This window comes from Thamnophis sirtalis, unplaced genomic scaffold (assembly GCF_051295495.1).
Source record: "Thamnophis sirtalis isolate CommonGarterSnake01/CBP01778 unplaced genomic scaffold, rThaSir2_p1.2 scaffold_9, whole genome shotgun sequence".
NCBI lineage: Eukaryota > Metazoa > Chordata > Lepidosauria > Squamata > Natricidae > Thamnophis > Thamnophis sirtalis.
In genome coordinates, this window is record NW_028261389.1 from 49387643 (window position 1) to 49401494 (window position 13852).

Genomic DNA, 13852 nt, shown 5'->3' on the forward strand with positions numbered 1-13852 from the left:
CTGCAGTGCTTCACTCTGCGTCTCAGGTTCGACAGCCGGTCTGGCGAAAGAAATACCTGGCAGGAGGTGGAGTTGATGACCGCACCCAGGTGCTGTATACAGGTGGATGGTCGGAACTGACTCTTCTCCATGTTGACAGAGAAGCCATGGTACTGCAGGGTCTGCACAGTCAGAGAAACATCGCGGTGTGCCTGCTTGGTGGTGAGAGAGTGAATGATTATGTCGTCTAAATAACATTCCAGATGAACCAGATGGTTGCGGAGATGAGCCGCTAGCACTGCCAGAATTTTGGTGAATGTTCTGGGCGCAGATGATAGCCCGAAGGGAAGAGCCCTGTACTGGAAATGCTTCCCTTCCGCGTAGAACCTCAGGAACCGCCTGTGGGCCACATGGATGGGGACATGCAGGTAGGCCTCTTTGAGATCTATTGATGTCAATAGGTCCCCCTCCCTCACACAGCCCAGGATGGAGTGGAGTGACTGCATCTTGAACCTCTTGTAAGCCAGATGCTGATTTAGGCTCTTGAGGTCCAAGATGGCCCTCCACCCCCCTGAACTTTTGGGCACTAGGAAGAGGATCGAATAGAAGCCCCTCCCCTGCTGATCCCTGGGGACTGGCTCTATCGCCTCTATCTCTAGGAGATGGCAGATTTCTGCCCTCATGCGTTCCCTCTTTTCTGGGTTCCTGGGGGTAGGACAGCGGATAAACTTTCTTTGGGGAAAGGATAGGAAGTCCAGGAGAAGGCCCTTGCGAATGGTTGTGAGGACCCACTTGTCTGATGTTATCTCCTCCCACCTGTCGGCATACAGCCGTAGCCGACCCCCGATGGGGGGATCCCTGTGACCGTCACTTTCCCTTACGAAAGGGCCGGGATCCACCACTGTTGTTTCCTCCTCCTTGGAATGGTCTCCGAAAGGAAGACTGGGATTGGTTGGCACGAGCCCCGAAGGATCTGTCTTGGTGCCTATCCCCCCCTGCCTGAAAGGGCCTCTGATAGGAGGAAGGGTGGGAAGATTGCCCTGTTTCCTGGCTCCTGTAGGGTCTCTTACGAAAGGACCCCGCCCCTTTCCGGTCACCCCTTTTAAAGGTTGCCGGAAGGATCTTGCGTTTGTCCTTGGTTTCGGTGACAAACTTGTCCAGGGCCTCTCCAAACAGAAAGTCCCCTTTAAATGGGGCCGATGCCAGCTTCCATTTAGCCTTCATTTCGGCCTGCCAGTGCCTGAGCCATAGGAGGCGGCGGGAGGTGATATTGGAAGCTAGAGCTCTGGAAGAGAATTTTGCTGCTGTCAAGGTGGCATCCGCCAAATACTCGACAGCGGTAATAATCTTGGTTAGCTCATGGTGCCACCTAGATTTCCTGGGCGGGGTTCTGGACCTGAGTTGGCACAGCCAGAATAGGGTTAAATAAAATAATAAAAAATAAAAAAGGAGGCAGAGGTGGATGCCTTGATGGCCCAGGCAGACGCCATGTGTGTTTTCTGACATGCCTTTTCTGACCTCTTATCTTCTGCCTTAAGTCCCTCTAGGAGCTCAGCTGGCAGGTTGGAATTGGAAGTCAGAGACATGACTGGGGCATCTACTTCTGGGAATTTGAGGATTTCCTCCATTTTATCTTCTACTGCATATAGAGTTCTATCCCCCCCACTGGGGTTGGTCAGGGTGCCTGGCTGTAGCCACTGGCGCTGTACCGCGTCCATGAATAGGTCTGGCACAGGAATAACCTCGGGAGTTTCTACTGTCTCTTTGAACAACCCATGCTTAAGTTCCTTGGAAGTGGAAGCCTGAGAGGCCTCAGGTCTGGAAGTGGGGCCTAACTCTGTGGCCGTCATGGCTTTGTGCAAGATAGACTTGAATAATGACGGTTGAAACAGGCCAGAGAATTTTGGCTTGTCAGGGGTGGGGTTTTCGTCTTCGGAAAGGGCGAAAATCTCCCCTTCTTCCTGCTCAGAACTTGATAGCCCAGAGTGAGAGGGGCTTGAAGATGGGGAGGAGGATACAGGCTCCTTAGAGGTGGAGGCCCTAGGTTTGCGTTTCTCCTTTGGGGCCTTGCCCTTGCGAGAGCCCTTGCGCTTAATGCCTTCAGCTATCCCTTGGGAGATGGCTAAGGAAATTACCTCCCTCATTTCATCAGAAAGAGCAGGACTTTTTCCCCTTTTTTTCTTTTGCTTACTGGGCCTGCGCTGGCTAGGCCTGCCTGAGCTGGATCCACCCTTCCCACAGGGGGAATTCTGGACAGAATCTCGTTCCTCTCCGATGGAGGAGCTAGGGGAGTCGGGGTACCCCCAAGATGCTTCAGGAGATGGATACCTGGATGCATAGTTATCCCCAGACAAGAATTCACTGTCCCCGGGGGATTGGGCCTCACGATCAGGGGAAGCTGACTCCCTGCTGCGACGGTCTGGGCTAGGTTCTGGCTGAAGGGGCCTTGAAACCTCCCTGGGATCCACTGTGGCTCTTGGAGAAGACCTTTCAAGTGAGCCTTTGTGCCCTTTGCCTTTATTTACAGAGGGATCCAGCTTGCAGCGCTTGCTGGAGGGCCCCACCTGATCCCCTAAGGCCACCCTGCATTCCTCAGCCATTTCAGGTCCTCACGAGGCCTGGAAGATAGCTGGAGTTGGGATGGGCCCGCGCTGGCCTTTGCAGTCCAAAAGCGCTGGCAGAATCTCCAGGAGGGAAGGGCCGCCTTGGGGTCGGATTTCCTTCCTCCCACCGCCCTCGGTTCCCCGAGACTTAGCTTATTTTCCGGAGGGAGAGACTAGCTGGCTTCCCAGTCTAGCCCCCAGCCTCCCCGCGGCGTTCTGCAGTCGTTGAGGGCTCGCTGAGGCTCCGTTGGCTGGCTGGGCTCTTCTTGCTGCCTTGTTCCTCGCACGCTCTGAGCTCTGCCGCTCTGCACAGTGAGTCGGAGCGATCCAAAATGGCGGGGGGTGCGCACGCAGCCGCTTCCCGCTCTTTCCAGCCCTGAAAAGCGCGCGAAGGCTCCAGCCGTCGCTGCTGTTGCCGGGCAAAATGGAGCAGGCGAGGGAATCCTAGCAATCCGGCTCACCTGCTTTAGAGCCTTCTCAGAGCCTTTGCTGGACTTTTCCTCCCCCTGGGACGCCCCTGTTCCAACAGGGAACTTGGTTTATCCCACTAATTGCTCCCTTGCTAGCCAGCCCCCGCTGTGCAAGCCTTTTCAACCCCCTGCAGTGCTTGCAATTAGCAACAGCAGGGAAACCCGGCAGCCCTTCTCTTTTTTTTTTTTTTTTTCAAATATATTTTATTCATTTTCACATTCCATTTTACAGTCACTTATATACTGGATATTTGCTATAAGAAAAGAAATAAAACAAAATAAAAAAGAAAACACAACTCATCATTCACAACCCCACCTGACACTTCCATCCTCCATACACCCCATCTTCCCCCTCCAACTTTCCTTTCCTCCCTCTAACACTCCCCTCCTACTTCCCTTTCCCCTCAAACCTTCCTTCTCCCCTTACTCCCAGCACGCCCTCCTTAAATTCCCCTTACTCCTTCCTTACTCCTCCCTCTTCTTTCCCTCTACCTCCCTCCTTGGTGTATTCCTTTATTCAACTGTTGTTTATTAATATAATATGATAAAAAATAAAATAAACCAAGGAAAAAAAAATATAAAGAAAAAAAAGAGAAAAAAAAAGAACAACCGTATACAAGTGCATTCTTTTTCTTATTGAGACTATATTAACACCCACCCACCCACCCCCCATAAATCCCCATCCCTAATCCTCCCGACTTCCCAGGGCCCACACCTGGCACTGCCCTCTATCTAAAGTATCTTATAATCGTATGGATTAAAAATAAAAGTAATATATTAAAAAAAATAGATAGAAAGAAAATACATGTTATATAAAGGAGAAGAAAGAAAAAAAAAAGAAAAGAAAAAAAGAAAAAAAGAACTCTTTGTATTAAGCTCAGCCCCCCATCTTTATTTATGTTTAAATAGTGTAAATCATTCTATATGTATTTTATTCTCGTCTCTTGCTTCTTTGTTATTTACCCCAACCTCCTGTAGACTCTCCAGTTCCTCTTCCTTAACCTTATATTCAGATAAACATTTATACAAATTTATATAGACATCAGTATACAATCTAGCTCAAAAATAATCTCCCCAAACTTTCCCTTCTAGTAAAATTTAAGCAGCGTGGATCATTCCACATATTCAAATATTACTTTACAGAAGAATAATCTCATCAAACTTTCCCTTCTAATAGGATTTAAACAGCGTAAATCATTCCGCGTGCATTTTACCCTCGTCCCTTGCTTCTCTAATATTTACCACTATTTCCCATAATCCCTCCAAATAATCTTTCTTAACCTTATTTTCAAACAGTAATTCACACAAGAGTCAAAATTTATACAAATTTGTGCAGACATCAATTTACAATCTAGCTCAAAATAATATGACCAAACTTTCCCTTCTAGTAAAATTTAAGCAGCGTGGATCCAATATTACTTTACACTAAAATCAGTTTGCATTCTATCTTGAAATGATCCCATCCAGCTTTCCCTTCTAATAGGATTTAAACAACGTAAATCATTCCGCATGCATTTTACCCTCATCCCTTGCTTCTCTAATGTTTACCACTATCAAATTTATGCAGACATTAGTTTACAATCTAGCTCAAAATAATTTCACCAAGCTTTCCCTTCTTATAAAAATTAAATAGCATAGATCATTCCACATATTCAAATAATACTTTCAACAAGAATCAGTTTACCTCTATTTTAAAATAATCTCATCAAACTTTCCCTTCTAACAGGATTTAAACAGCGTAAATCATTCTGCATGCCTTTTACAAATATACATTCAGCATCACCCCATCAATATCCAATTCCGCTTTTTCTACCGGAGAGAGGTCGCAAACCCCCATTCAATCCACAACTTTGACGAATATTTTAGAATGTCTAAATCCTCGATCTCCGCTTTTCTGCTTCTCCGAGGGAGGGAGAGCTACCCCCTCCATCTTGCAGCCATGTGGTCTGTTGCTTGCCTTCTCCTTCGGCTTGTCTTTCCTCTTTTCCAAGTGAATCAGGAAGTCCCGCCTTCAAAGTCTTGTAATAGAAATCTCGAGCCTCCGAAACAGAATTGAGACGAAGTCTTTGATTCTCAAATGTGACCGTAATGCCGGCTGGGGCCTCCCATTTATATTGAATCTGATAATTTCTAAGCTCTTTAGTTAAGAAAGTATAGTCTCTTCTTGCTTTTAACATCTGGAATGGTATTTCTTTGAAGACAATCAAATCCTGGCCATCAACTCGCAAACTATTACTGTAAAATTTTTGCATGATCGCGTTTCTGGATTCTTTTGTGGAGAAATATATAATTATGTCCCTCGGGAGCTGTCGCTGTTCCGCTACCAACGAATTCTGGCGATAGATTTTCCGAATCTGCCAATCAAAATTAAGTCCCGGGCTTCCCACCGCATGGCTGAAGGCTTCAACAAAGGTCTGTTTCAGATTCTCTCGCTCCTTTTCGCGGAATCCTCTGACTCTTATTGCAAATGCCTTCTTGTTAAAATTTATCATAACGAGCTGTTCTTGAGTATCTCTAATTTTTTGTTGTAATGTTTGAATATTAGTAGTCAAATTAGAATTAGCCTCCTCCAAGCTTTCCAATTTACTCTCCATTTCAGCGGTATAATCTGACAGGGCAGACACGGCTACAAACGTATTCGCCTTCATTTGGGCAATTTTAGACTTTAAATTACCATATAGCTCCAATACAAATTCTTTAATTTCTTGTTTAAAATCATTAAACATTTGAAAGAAAAATTCCTGTGTTAAGAATTCTCCAGTAGAGGGCGTAGGAGACAAGGGCTGCGATTCCATGGTAGATTCTTTAAATTCATTCGTAGATTCTTTAAGCACATTCGTAGAGAGACGCTTCGATTTTGACCTGGGTGCCATTATAAATAAACAAATAAACAGCGCTCTCGCTCCCCTCTGTTTCCAAAAAAAATTTATTTTGTTAAGGAGCGGTCTGCAGGAAGGTAAAGCCGGCTAAGTACATCCCCTATCAGTCACCAACGGAGAGAAATCGCCATTTTGAAGTCCATTTAAACAAAGAAGCCTCTAGGACAAATGAGGCTGGTGTTTAAGATAGTAATAAAAGCATAAATCTCACAGGGGTGGGACCCGCCCGTATTAATCCTAGCTTCAAACAACTTTGCTTTGTCCTGGGGGGGGGGTCGCCTGTCTAGGGCTGCCAAAAAAAAGCAGCTGAGAAGAACTGGCTGGAGATAAAGGCTCCGCTTACGCTGGATCTAATCTCTGTCCACAGCCAAAAAAAAGAAAAAGGCTGTGAATTACGAATAGACCCTAGCCACAGAGCTACTCCCTGCCCCTTTCTTAGCCAAAAAGGGGTGATATCTATGATCTTATTTAGATATACAGACCAGATCTCTGAGAGGAGCTCCGTTGAGCCCTCTTCGGCGACAGGCTCCACCACCCCCCGGCAGCCCTTCTCTTAAAGCGACGGAAGCCTCACTGGAGGCAAATAGACAGACCTGATGTAGAAGCGTGATTTCCTCTATCTGAGAATTTAAACGTGGTCCAAATTGGGAAACTTTTTCCAGCCTTTCTGCTCTTAGACTGGAGCTCTCCCAAAAGTCCTAACTCGGGCGGACTGAGTTTTCGAATTGGGCATGTGCAGGCAAAGGGAGGCGTGGTCAAGAAAAACATCACTCAGTCCAAGGGCAGATAGGCTGTGTTAACCCAGCATTTGGGCTCTCTGAGCAGTGCACTGGAGAACAGAAATTTCTTTGCTCAAAAATATGAATGGGAACTCTTCAGACCAGAAAGCTGAAATCCGTGCACACCAGGCATGACATCATGCTTTTCACCTGTGCTCAGTTTATTGGGCAGTTCTGGTTTTATCATCTAGAAGTCAGTGTTAACGTCTAGCAACCATATAGACAGACCCTCTCCAGGATGATCTATACTCAAAGCTATTTTCAGGTATGCAAGATTCTCCTAATGTAACTTTACCATAGAATTAATTCATGCTTCCTGTCTGGACTATCTCACAAAGCTGAAAACAATTGTGCAGATATAAAAGTACATTTCTCTCATATTGACTTTACAATCCAAGAAACTAGTGAAAGTCTCTTCAGAGATGTTTGCCATGTCCACATTCCTTTTGTGGATAAGCTGCCTTTCATCTGACTGTTTTCCTGGCTATGGCTCTCACCAAGATCATTCCAACATACCATTACAGTGCAACAGATGTGAATTGAATTGTCTAGATTATTTAGATACATTTTTGCATTTATAACATTTGTCCAGATCATGTAGGCTTATTATCTAAAAGGTACATTACCTTATCTGGTCTTCCATCAGCATCTTTTAGTTGAATATAAGGCTTTTTTCTAATACGATTCAAATCCTCATGCAAACCATCTAGAAGAAATGCCAGCAATTCTTGGCAATCTTGTTGCTGATATCCTGAAAACTGGGGTGCAAATCGTCCTACCTGTGTCTGGGGAATATTTTTTATAGTGGAGTCATGTGACATTGCAAAGGCATTTTTGTTAAATCAAGGAAAATGTATTTTAATTTCATGGATTTTAAATGCATAATTGTAATACTGTGAAATAAGATTGAGGAAAAGCAAAGGAATCATTGCTGCAATTTATAGGAATCTCCCATCAAAACAAACAACAAAAACAAGCAGGTGTGGTTTTCAAGGGCCTATTTTATTAATATATGTACATTTTTAATTTTTAATACTTTTTTTGTGTTGAAGAATCATATAACTGAAAGCAAATTAAGCATTCTAGGATCCAACTATGTTAGCGCATACCTTAAAAGCTCTTGGAGTGACATAGCTGTATTTTCCTGACCACATCTGCTTGATGAGCTCTGCATAAGATTTTGCAATTTCACCTCTCATTCCTAATGGATTGTCATAGTTTAGCTCCTCTTGATATTTATCATTAAGAAAATATTCTGTGAGTGGAGGTGTATTGCTGAGACACTAAAAATAAATATGAATAAAAGTAAGCACTTTTGTATAATGCATAATAATGGAACCTCTCAATGTCATCTTCAGTTTTCATATTTCCTTATCAAGTCTTTTTGCTTTTCCTAGTCCTTAGGATTTTGGGTCTGAAAACATTACTAGTTATAAACACATGCTTCATTCAGTTTTCTTGACTGAAAAGAATGTTAATTAAACAATGAGGAATTAATATCTAGCCTCTGTCACGACTAAATGACTCCTATTGAGATACCTACCATAGTTTTTCTCCCCTGTAAGAATGGGAAGACTATTTTGAGATTATTTTAAATTAATGCAGAAATGGATAATTTGTGGTTTACTGTTAGGCCCCAGTTCCAATCAAAACAATAATATAATGCAGGTCATCAAGTTCCTCATGCTAGACTGATTAATATAACAGAAAACAGAGACTCTGGAATATTTCTATATGGAATGGTGCTGCTCTGTTTGTGTTGATGATTGGAATGCAGCTGGAGAAATAACTTGTGCTGTTCAACTGAATTCAGATAAGAACTAGTTATTAAACCCATTTTATTGAAATAATGCAGAGTAGTGAATTTTTCCACTATTGCACTTTCTCAGGATAGAAATATTAAGTATTTTAAAGGCTACCAAATTTAGATTAGAGGCAAAGATGATATAAAATTATATGTCCATATGTGACAAAAAGATTATGTTGATATACTGTAAAACTGTTCACAATAATTACAATTTGGATTCCACAATTATGCAGTCTCAATAAAAGAAAATCACCCAGACTATTCTTATTAGATAACTAAGTTGATTAAAACTATATTTGACCTTTATCAAGATGCTATATAATATCCAATAAGGGTTTGATTACACATGAAAGTTCATCTCTTTTCAGAAAAAAGGTGGTATCAGTTTCTTCAGAGAAATTAATAATAACAGTAACAACCACCACAAAACATGGACCCAGAAGGCAATTAGAGATTTCTTATCAATATCTGATTAAAGTAGTGGAGTAAGTGATTGCTTTTCAGTTCAGCTCTTGGCTGAGTTTCAGACATTAAACAGTGGCAACATCTTTTTTTGACTTTTTAAAATGTTCTGGACATGCGCAGACCTATTTATAGGCTACTGCGCACCGAACTGGCAGTAATGCCAGTAGAAACCCACCCCTGAACTTAACCGCAGCAAAACGGTCATAAAATTGAGTCTGGTCATCGTGTGATACCCCACTTAATGACATCATTTAATGACAAATTTTGGGGGTCCTATTGCGGGCGTAAATCAAGGACTACCTGTATAAAGTTCTATTGTATTCTTCATGTTACCCATGAAACTGATGGCCTAGGTTATTTGAAGTTATGGGAAAATATACAACTAATGCATATCTGTCTCTTCATATCAATTCCAACCAAGATAAAGGCTGGGGTGAAAACATTTGAATTGAGACTCAACTACATGCACCAAATGAAATATAACAGATGCAATATAGCTATCAGCTTTACTTTCCTTCATAAGTATTTTGTTTTTAAAGGTTGTCCACTCTGTTTATTTTCTTATGCTCCTGGTCTTTGGCTCTGTTTTTAAACAGTTTTTTTATTAGTGGGTATGATAGAAATTATAGAAAAACAATAAATAAATATCAAGGAATCAAGTCATAGCCAAGCAAGATTCTATAACTATTTGCTTCTTAATAATTTATGTGGATTTAATAAGCACATAAATCAATGTAAATTTGAAATTCTGATAATACTGCAGGACCAAAAGTACCCATTCTACTAGCAGTCTCCATTTTAAAAGCTCTTTATATAATGAAGTAAAATCTTATTTGACATGAAACACTTACTTGAATTGCTGAATTCATGAAACACGTATTTCCCAAATTACTTAGACCACAAAGACCGGGCTGTTCATTGTGTCTTCCTGGTTCTGAGTAGTCATAATTTTTATAAGCAGTGTATGAAGGAAGGCAGTAGTTTGAATTTTTCATGCTGGAAGAAAACATATTTACCTTGTAATTGCATGAGCTATAGCTGTCTAGCTTAAATGCACATGTAGCTGAAATAATTAGACTCTGAATTTAAACACAGTAACAATAAGAATTCTTCAAACCTTTTTCAAATTTTGATTTAAAAAGTAGTATTTTTTAATATTTCAATTGAAAAATTAATTTTTTTGGCACCACCAGCTATATAGTATAAATTCTGCTACTGTTATTGCTAAAAGCCGGAAACAGCAAAACTTTAGCAACAGGCAAGATATAAAGATTTCCAAGGATATCAGAAACTGCTAAATACATTATAATTCTGTTTTTAGATTAACCACTATGCCACCACAAAATGAAGCAATAAGCATGGAATAATAAAGACTCCATTCAATATCTTTAAGCATTGTATTTTAATTTGTTTTATAATTTCAAGATATACAGATATGATCTATTTATAGTAGGGAATATTTTGGGAATTAAATAATATGTTATATTACATTAAAAGATAAAAATACTTAAGAAAAACTGAAGTACAAAACATAAAAAGCACCACATTCTTCAGAATCTTTTTTTTTTGCTTGCATATGGGTTTATAGATATTTATATATGCAAGGATCAGTGAAATTTACATGACATATGCACAAGTAATTGTATCAATATAATAGCCACACAGATAGAGATTTGAGACTGAAAACATTAGGTTATACAGGTAGTAGCTGCATCTGTGCATATACAGTAAATGAACAGTAAACTTACTTAAATTTAATGAATATTTTTAAAGGAAAAAACTCATAGTGCTAATATACAAGTTTATTAACTACCTAACACCGAAATGATGTAATAAATGTAATCTACATACATTTTCCCATTTAAATCTGAATATTAGAATTACTATTGTTAAACAATACAAAAATAAAAGCCATCTTCTAGTTCTACATTAGAACCATGATTATGACACAGCAGACTAGAAGTTATTGCTGTGGAACAATACCTTCACAACTTCATTTGCTCTTTCTTCCAGGAAAGCATATTAATCACTGTACAAGGTTACAAAGGAATATAGTTGATATATGATAAATTATCAATTCCAATAAGTAATTCAGCATGGGATCTTTACTATGCAGGCTGCCAATTAAATATACATTACATGACCTGGAATTCAAATAGTCATGTATACAGTTTGTTTTTACTGGTGCATACTCTATACACTAAACTTTTTATTCAAGAGAAAAAAATATTGATACATCATTAGAGTTCTAAAAACTATAATACTGAAAATATGCACCAGTATAAACTTGAAATAGATATGACAAAAATATTGTTAATATATTTTAGTGAGGGAGTGGGGAGATTAATTAAGATACTGAACTTACAATATATATAAAAATAGAATTTCTATAAATCTGTGAAGAAACAATGTTAGTAGTAAAGCAGAAATAATGCCTAATATTTATGTTTTTAACATCCTCTCCTAATTTTTCCCAGTATTTTACCTACAATATTATGAAACTAAACAAGTGAATAGTAAAATCAATTTTGGCAAGGGTTCTTATTTCCTTTGGAGGGGGGTGGGTTAAGCACCACTGCTCAATTTTATGTGCTCCTTTTAAATTAAAAGTTTAATTACAATATCCACACAATTGATACCATTCCCCTCTGGACTGCGTGCTAACCCATTAAGACATAGTAAAGCCTATTGCAGAGAAAAAGGTTGTTCTTTAAAAAAGGAAGCTAAAAACCCTCTGTGTCAGGTTTTAAAAAAAATTGATTCACGAGTCAAATTTCAAAAGAAAACCAGTCATTTATTAGGAACATTTTGGCAATACCATTTTTTGCAGTCAGATCTTAGCCTTATTTGAGTTATAGCTGAACTTTACCCCTGTTCCTCCCCTCCCCTCAATCTGTGTCATAAATCACATTCCTCAATGAGGTGCATCCCTCCCAGGTCTGCTGTGGTAATCTGAGATCTGACTCTAGCTGAAAGTATGTGTGGAATGTGCTTCTCCCCTTTCCTTACTATGGCAACTTTAGGAGTTGACATTCTGCACATCTGTCTGGTCAACCTACACTATTAGCCCTAAGATAGGAACCTGGCCTCCAGAAGGCAGCTTTGATTTAGATTTTGTCAACAAATTTGCTGATTTTCTGGCCACCAATGGGTGAATTGAAGAGGAGCTCTACATGAGTTTATTCTCCAATCTCCTTTGTTGCCCAGACATTCAGAAAGTGTGTGGGCTAACTCCCAGACCCTCTTCTAAAATTTGCCCCCATACCACTTTCAAAAAAGGGAAAAGCTCCCCAAACTGACAGAGGAGTTAACCTCACCATGTTATAGTACTCCCCTTTCCCTTGATATAAATGCTGTGCCTTTAACGGCCCAGGGGCCTCTAACAGCAGCACAGTCTGCCTTGCAGGATCAAGCATGTTCAACATCCCCTCAGCTTGATCCACAAGCTCAAGTGTGTCAAACAACATCGCAGCTGTCCCAGCTTAATCCGCAAAATTCAACATCCCAGGCAGCTCAAGCTTTGTATCCAGAACTGATGGCTTGAGCTACCTGGGATGTTGAACTGACAGCTTTAACTCCTCCTCACACCAGAACTGGACAGACTTACGTACATGCACAGGGAAACCCTTAACCGGGTCCCCTAGTCCTAGCTTCCCTTTGACAAGTTCCTATGAAAGATGGACTGGTGTTTTTCCATATACCCTTTACCACCAATGATCTTTTCAATTGGAAAACAGGACTTTCCCCCTTACATGGGGCAACCCTTGAAGAGTATTCGGAGACTTCAACTCGTCCAGAATGCAGCCGCGCGAGCGATCGTGGGTGCACCTCGGTACACCCACGTTACACCTATCCTCCGCGAGCTGCACTGGTTACCGATCAGTCTCCGGATACGCTTCAAGGTGCTAGTCGTAACTTATAAAGCCCTTCATGTTATTGGATCTGGGTACTTGAGAGACCGCCTGCTGCCAATTACCTCCCACAGACCCATTAGATCTCACAGGGTTGGCCTCCTCCGGGTGCCATCTACAAGCCAATGCCACCTGGCTATTACCAGGGGGAGGGCCTTCTCTGTGGCAGCTCCGGCCCTCTGGAATGAACTCCCCGCAGGGATTCGGACCCTCACCTCTCTCCAGGCCTTCCGAAAAGCCGTCAAAACCTGGCTTTGCCGGCAGGCCTGGGGGTGATGAGTTCCCTCCCCTCTCGACATGTATGGTTGTGCGATTGTTGTCGACTTTTATTATTTGTATTTTGTCTTTTATGTTTCCCCTTTTTTTCCCCTTTGAATTGTTCGCCGCCCTGAGTCCTCCCGGAGAAGGGCGGCATACAAATAATAAAATACCAATACCAATACCAATACCGGGAGTTTTCCCCCCCCCAAAGCTATGGGGAGTTTGTTCAATGTGTGATGGCTACTCATATGCCTGACATTTTTACTCTCCTGTTGGCATTCCTGTCCACAGAGGAAAAACAACAAGTTCTCAAGGCCACTACAGTACACTATAAAGCTGCTAAACAACATGGCATCCAAAATAATCAAGATGCCCAAGCCTTATGGCCTGAATAACTGGTTCTTTTTAGCCCCAGCTATGAGATCGACCCCAACATGGATCAGGATGCCCTCATCCTCTAGAGCAGTGGTCCCCAACCCCCGGTCCGCGGACCGGTGCCGGGCCGTGGAGTATCTGGCACCGGGCCGCGCAGCGGCCGGGGGCCATGATCGCTGCAGCGGCCGGGGGCCATGATCGCTGCAGCGGCCGGGGGCCTAAGGGAAAGTCGCTAGGCCTACGGGACAACATCGTCCAATCAGTAAGTAAAGTGGGATGAAGGAGGGGTGTCGGTTCAGTTCCTTTCCAGTTGCGCGAGCAGT

General features: G+C 41.8%; 1 protein-coding gene across 8 annotated transcripts in view; it reads right to left on the bottom strand.

The window, feature by feature from the left end:
• Window positions 1-13852, bottom strand: part of USP15 (ubiquitin specific peptidase 15) — a 94651-nt gene that overhangs the window by 29947 nt on the left and 50852 nt on the right. For all 8 annotated transcript variants that reach the window (XM_087723525.1, XM_014072213.2, XM_087723526.1 and 5 more), the window contains 3 exons: window positions 9834-9978; window positions 7820-7993; window positions 7337-7495 (listed from right to left, as the gene is read on the bottom strand). In XM_087723525.1, coding sequence (XP_087579651.1) covers window positions 7337-7495; window positions 7820-7993; window positions 9834-9978 — 478 coding nt within the window. The remainder of the gene's footprint in view (window positions 1-7336; window positions 7496-7819; window positions 7994-9833; window positions 9979-13852) is intronic.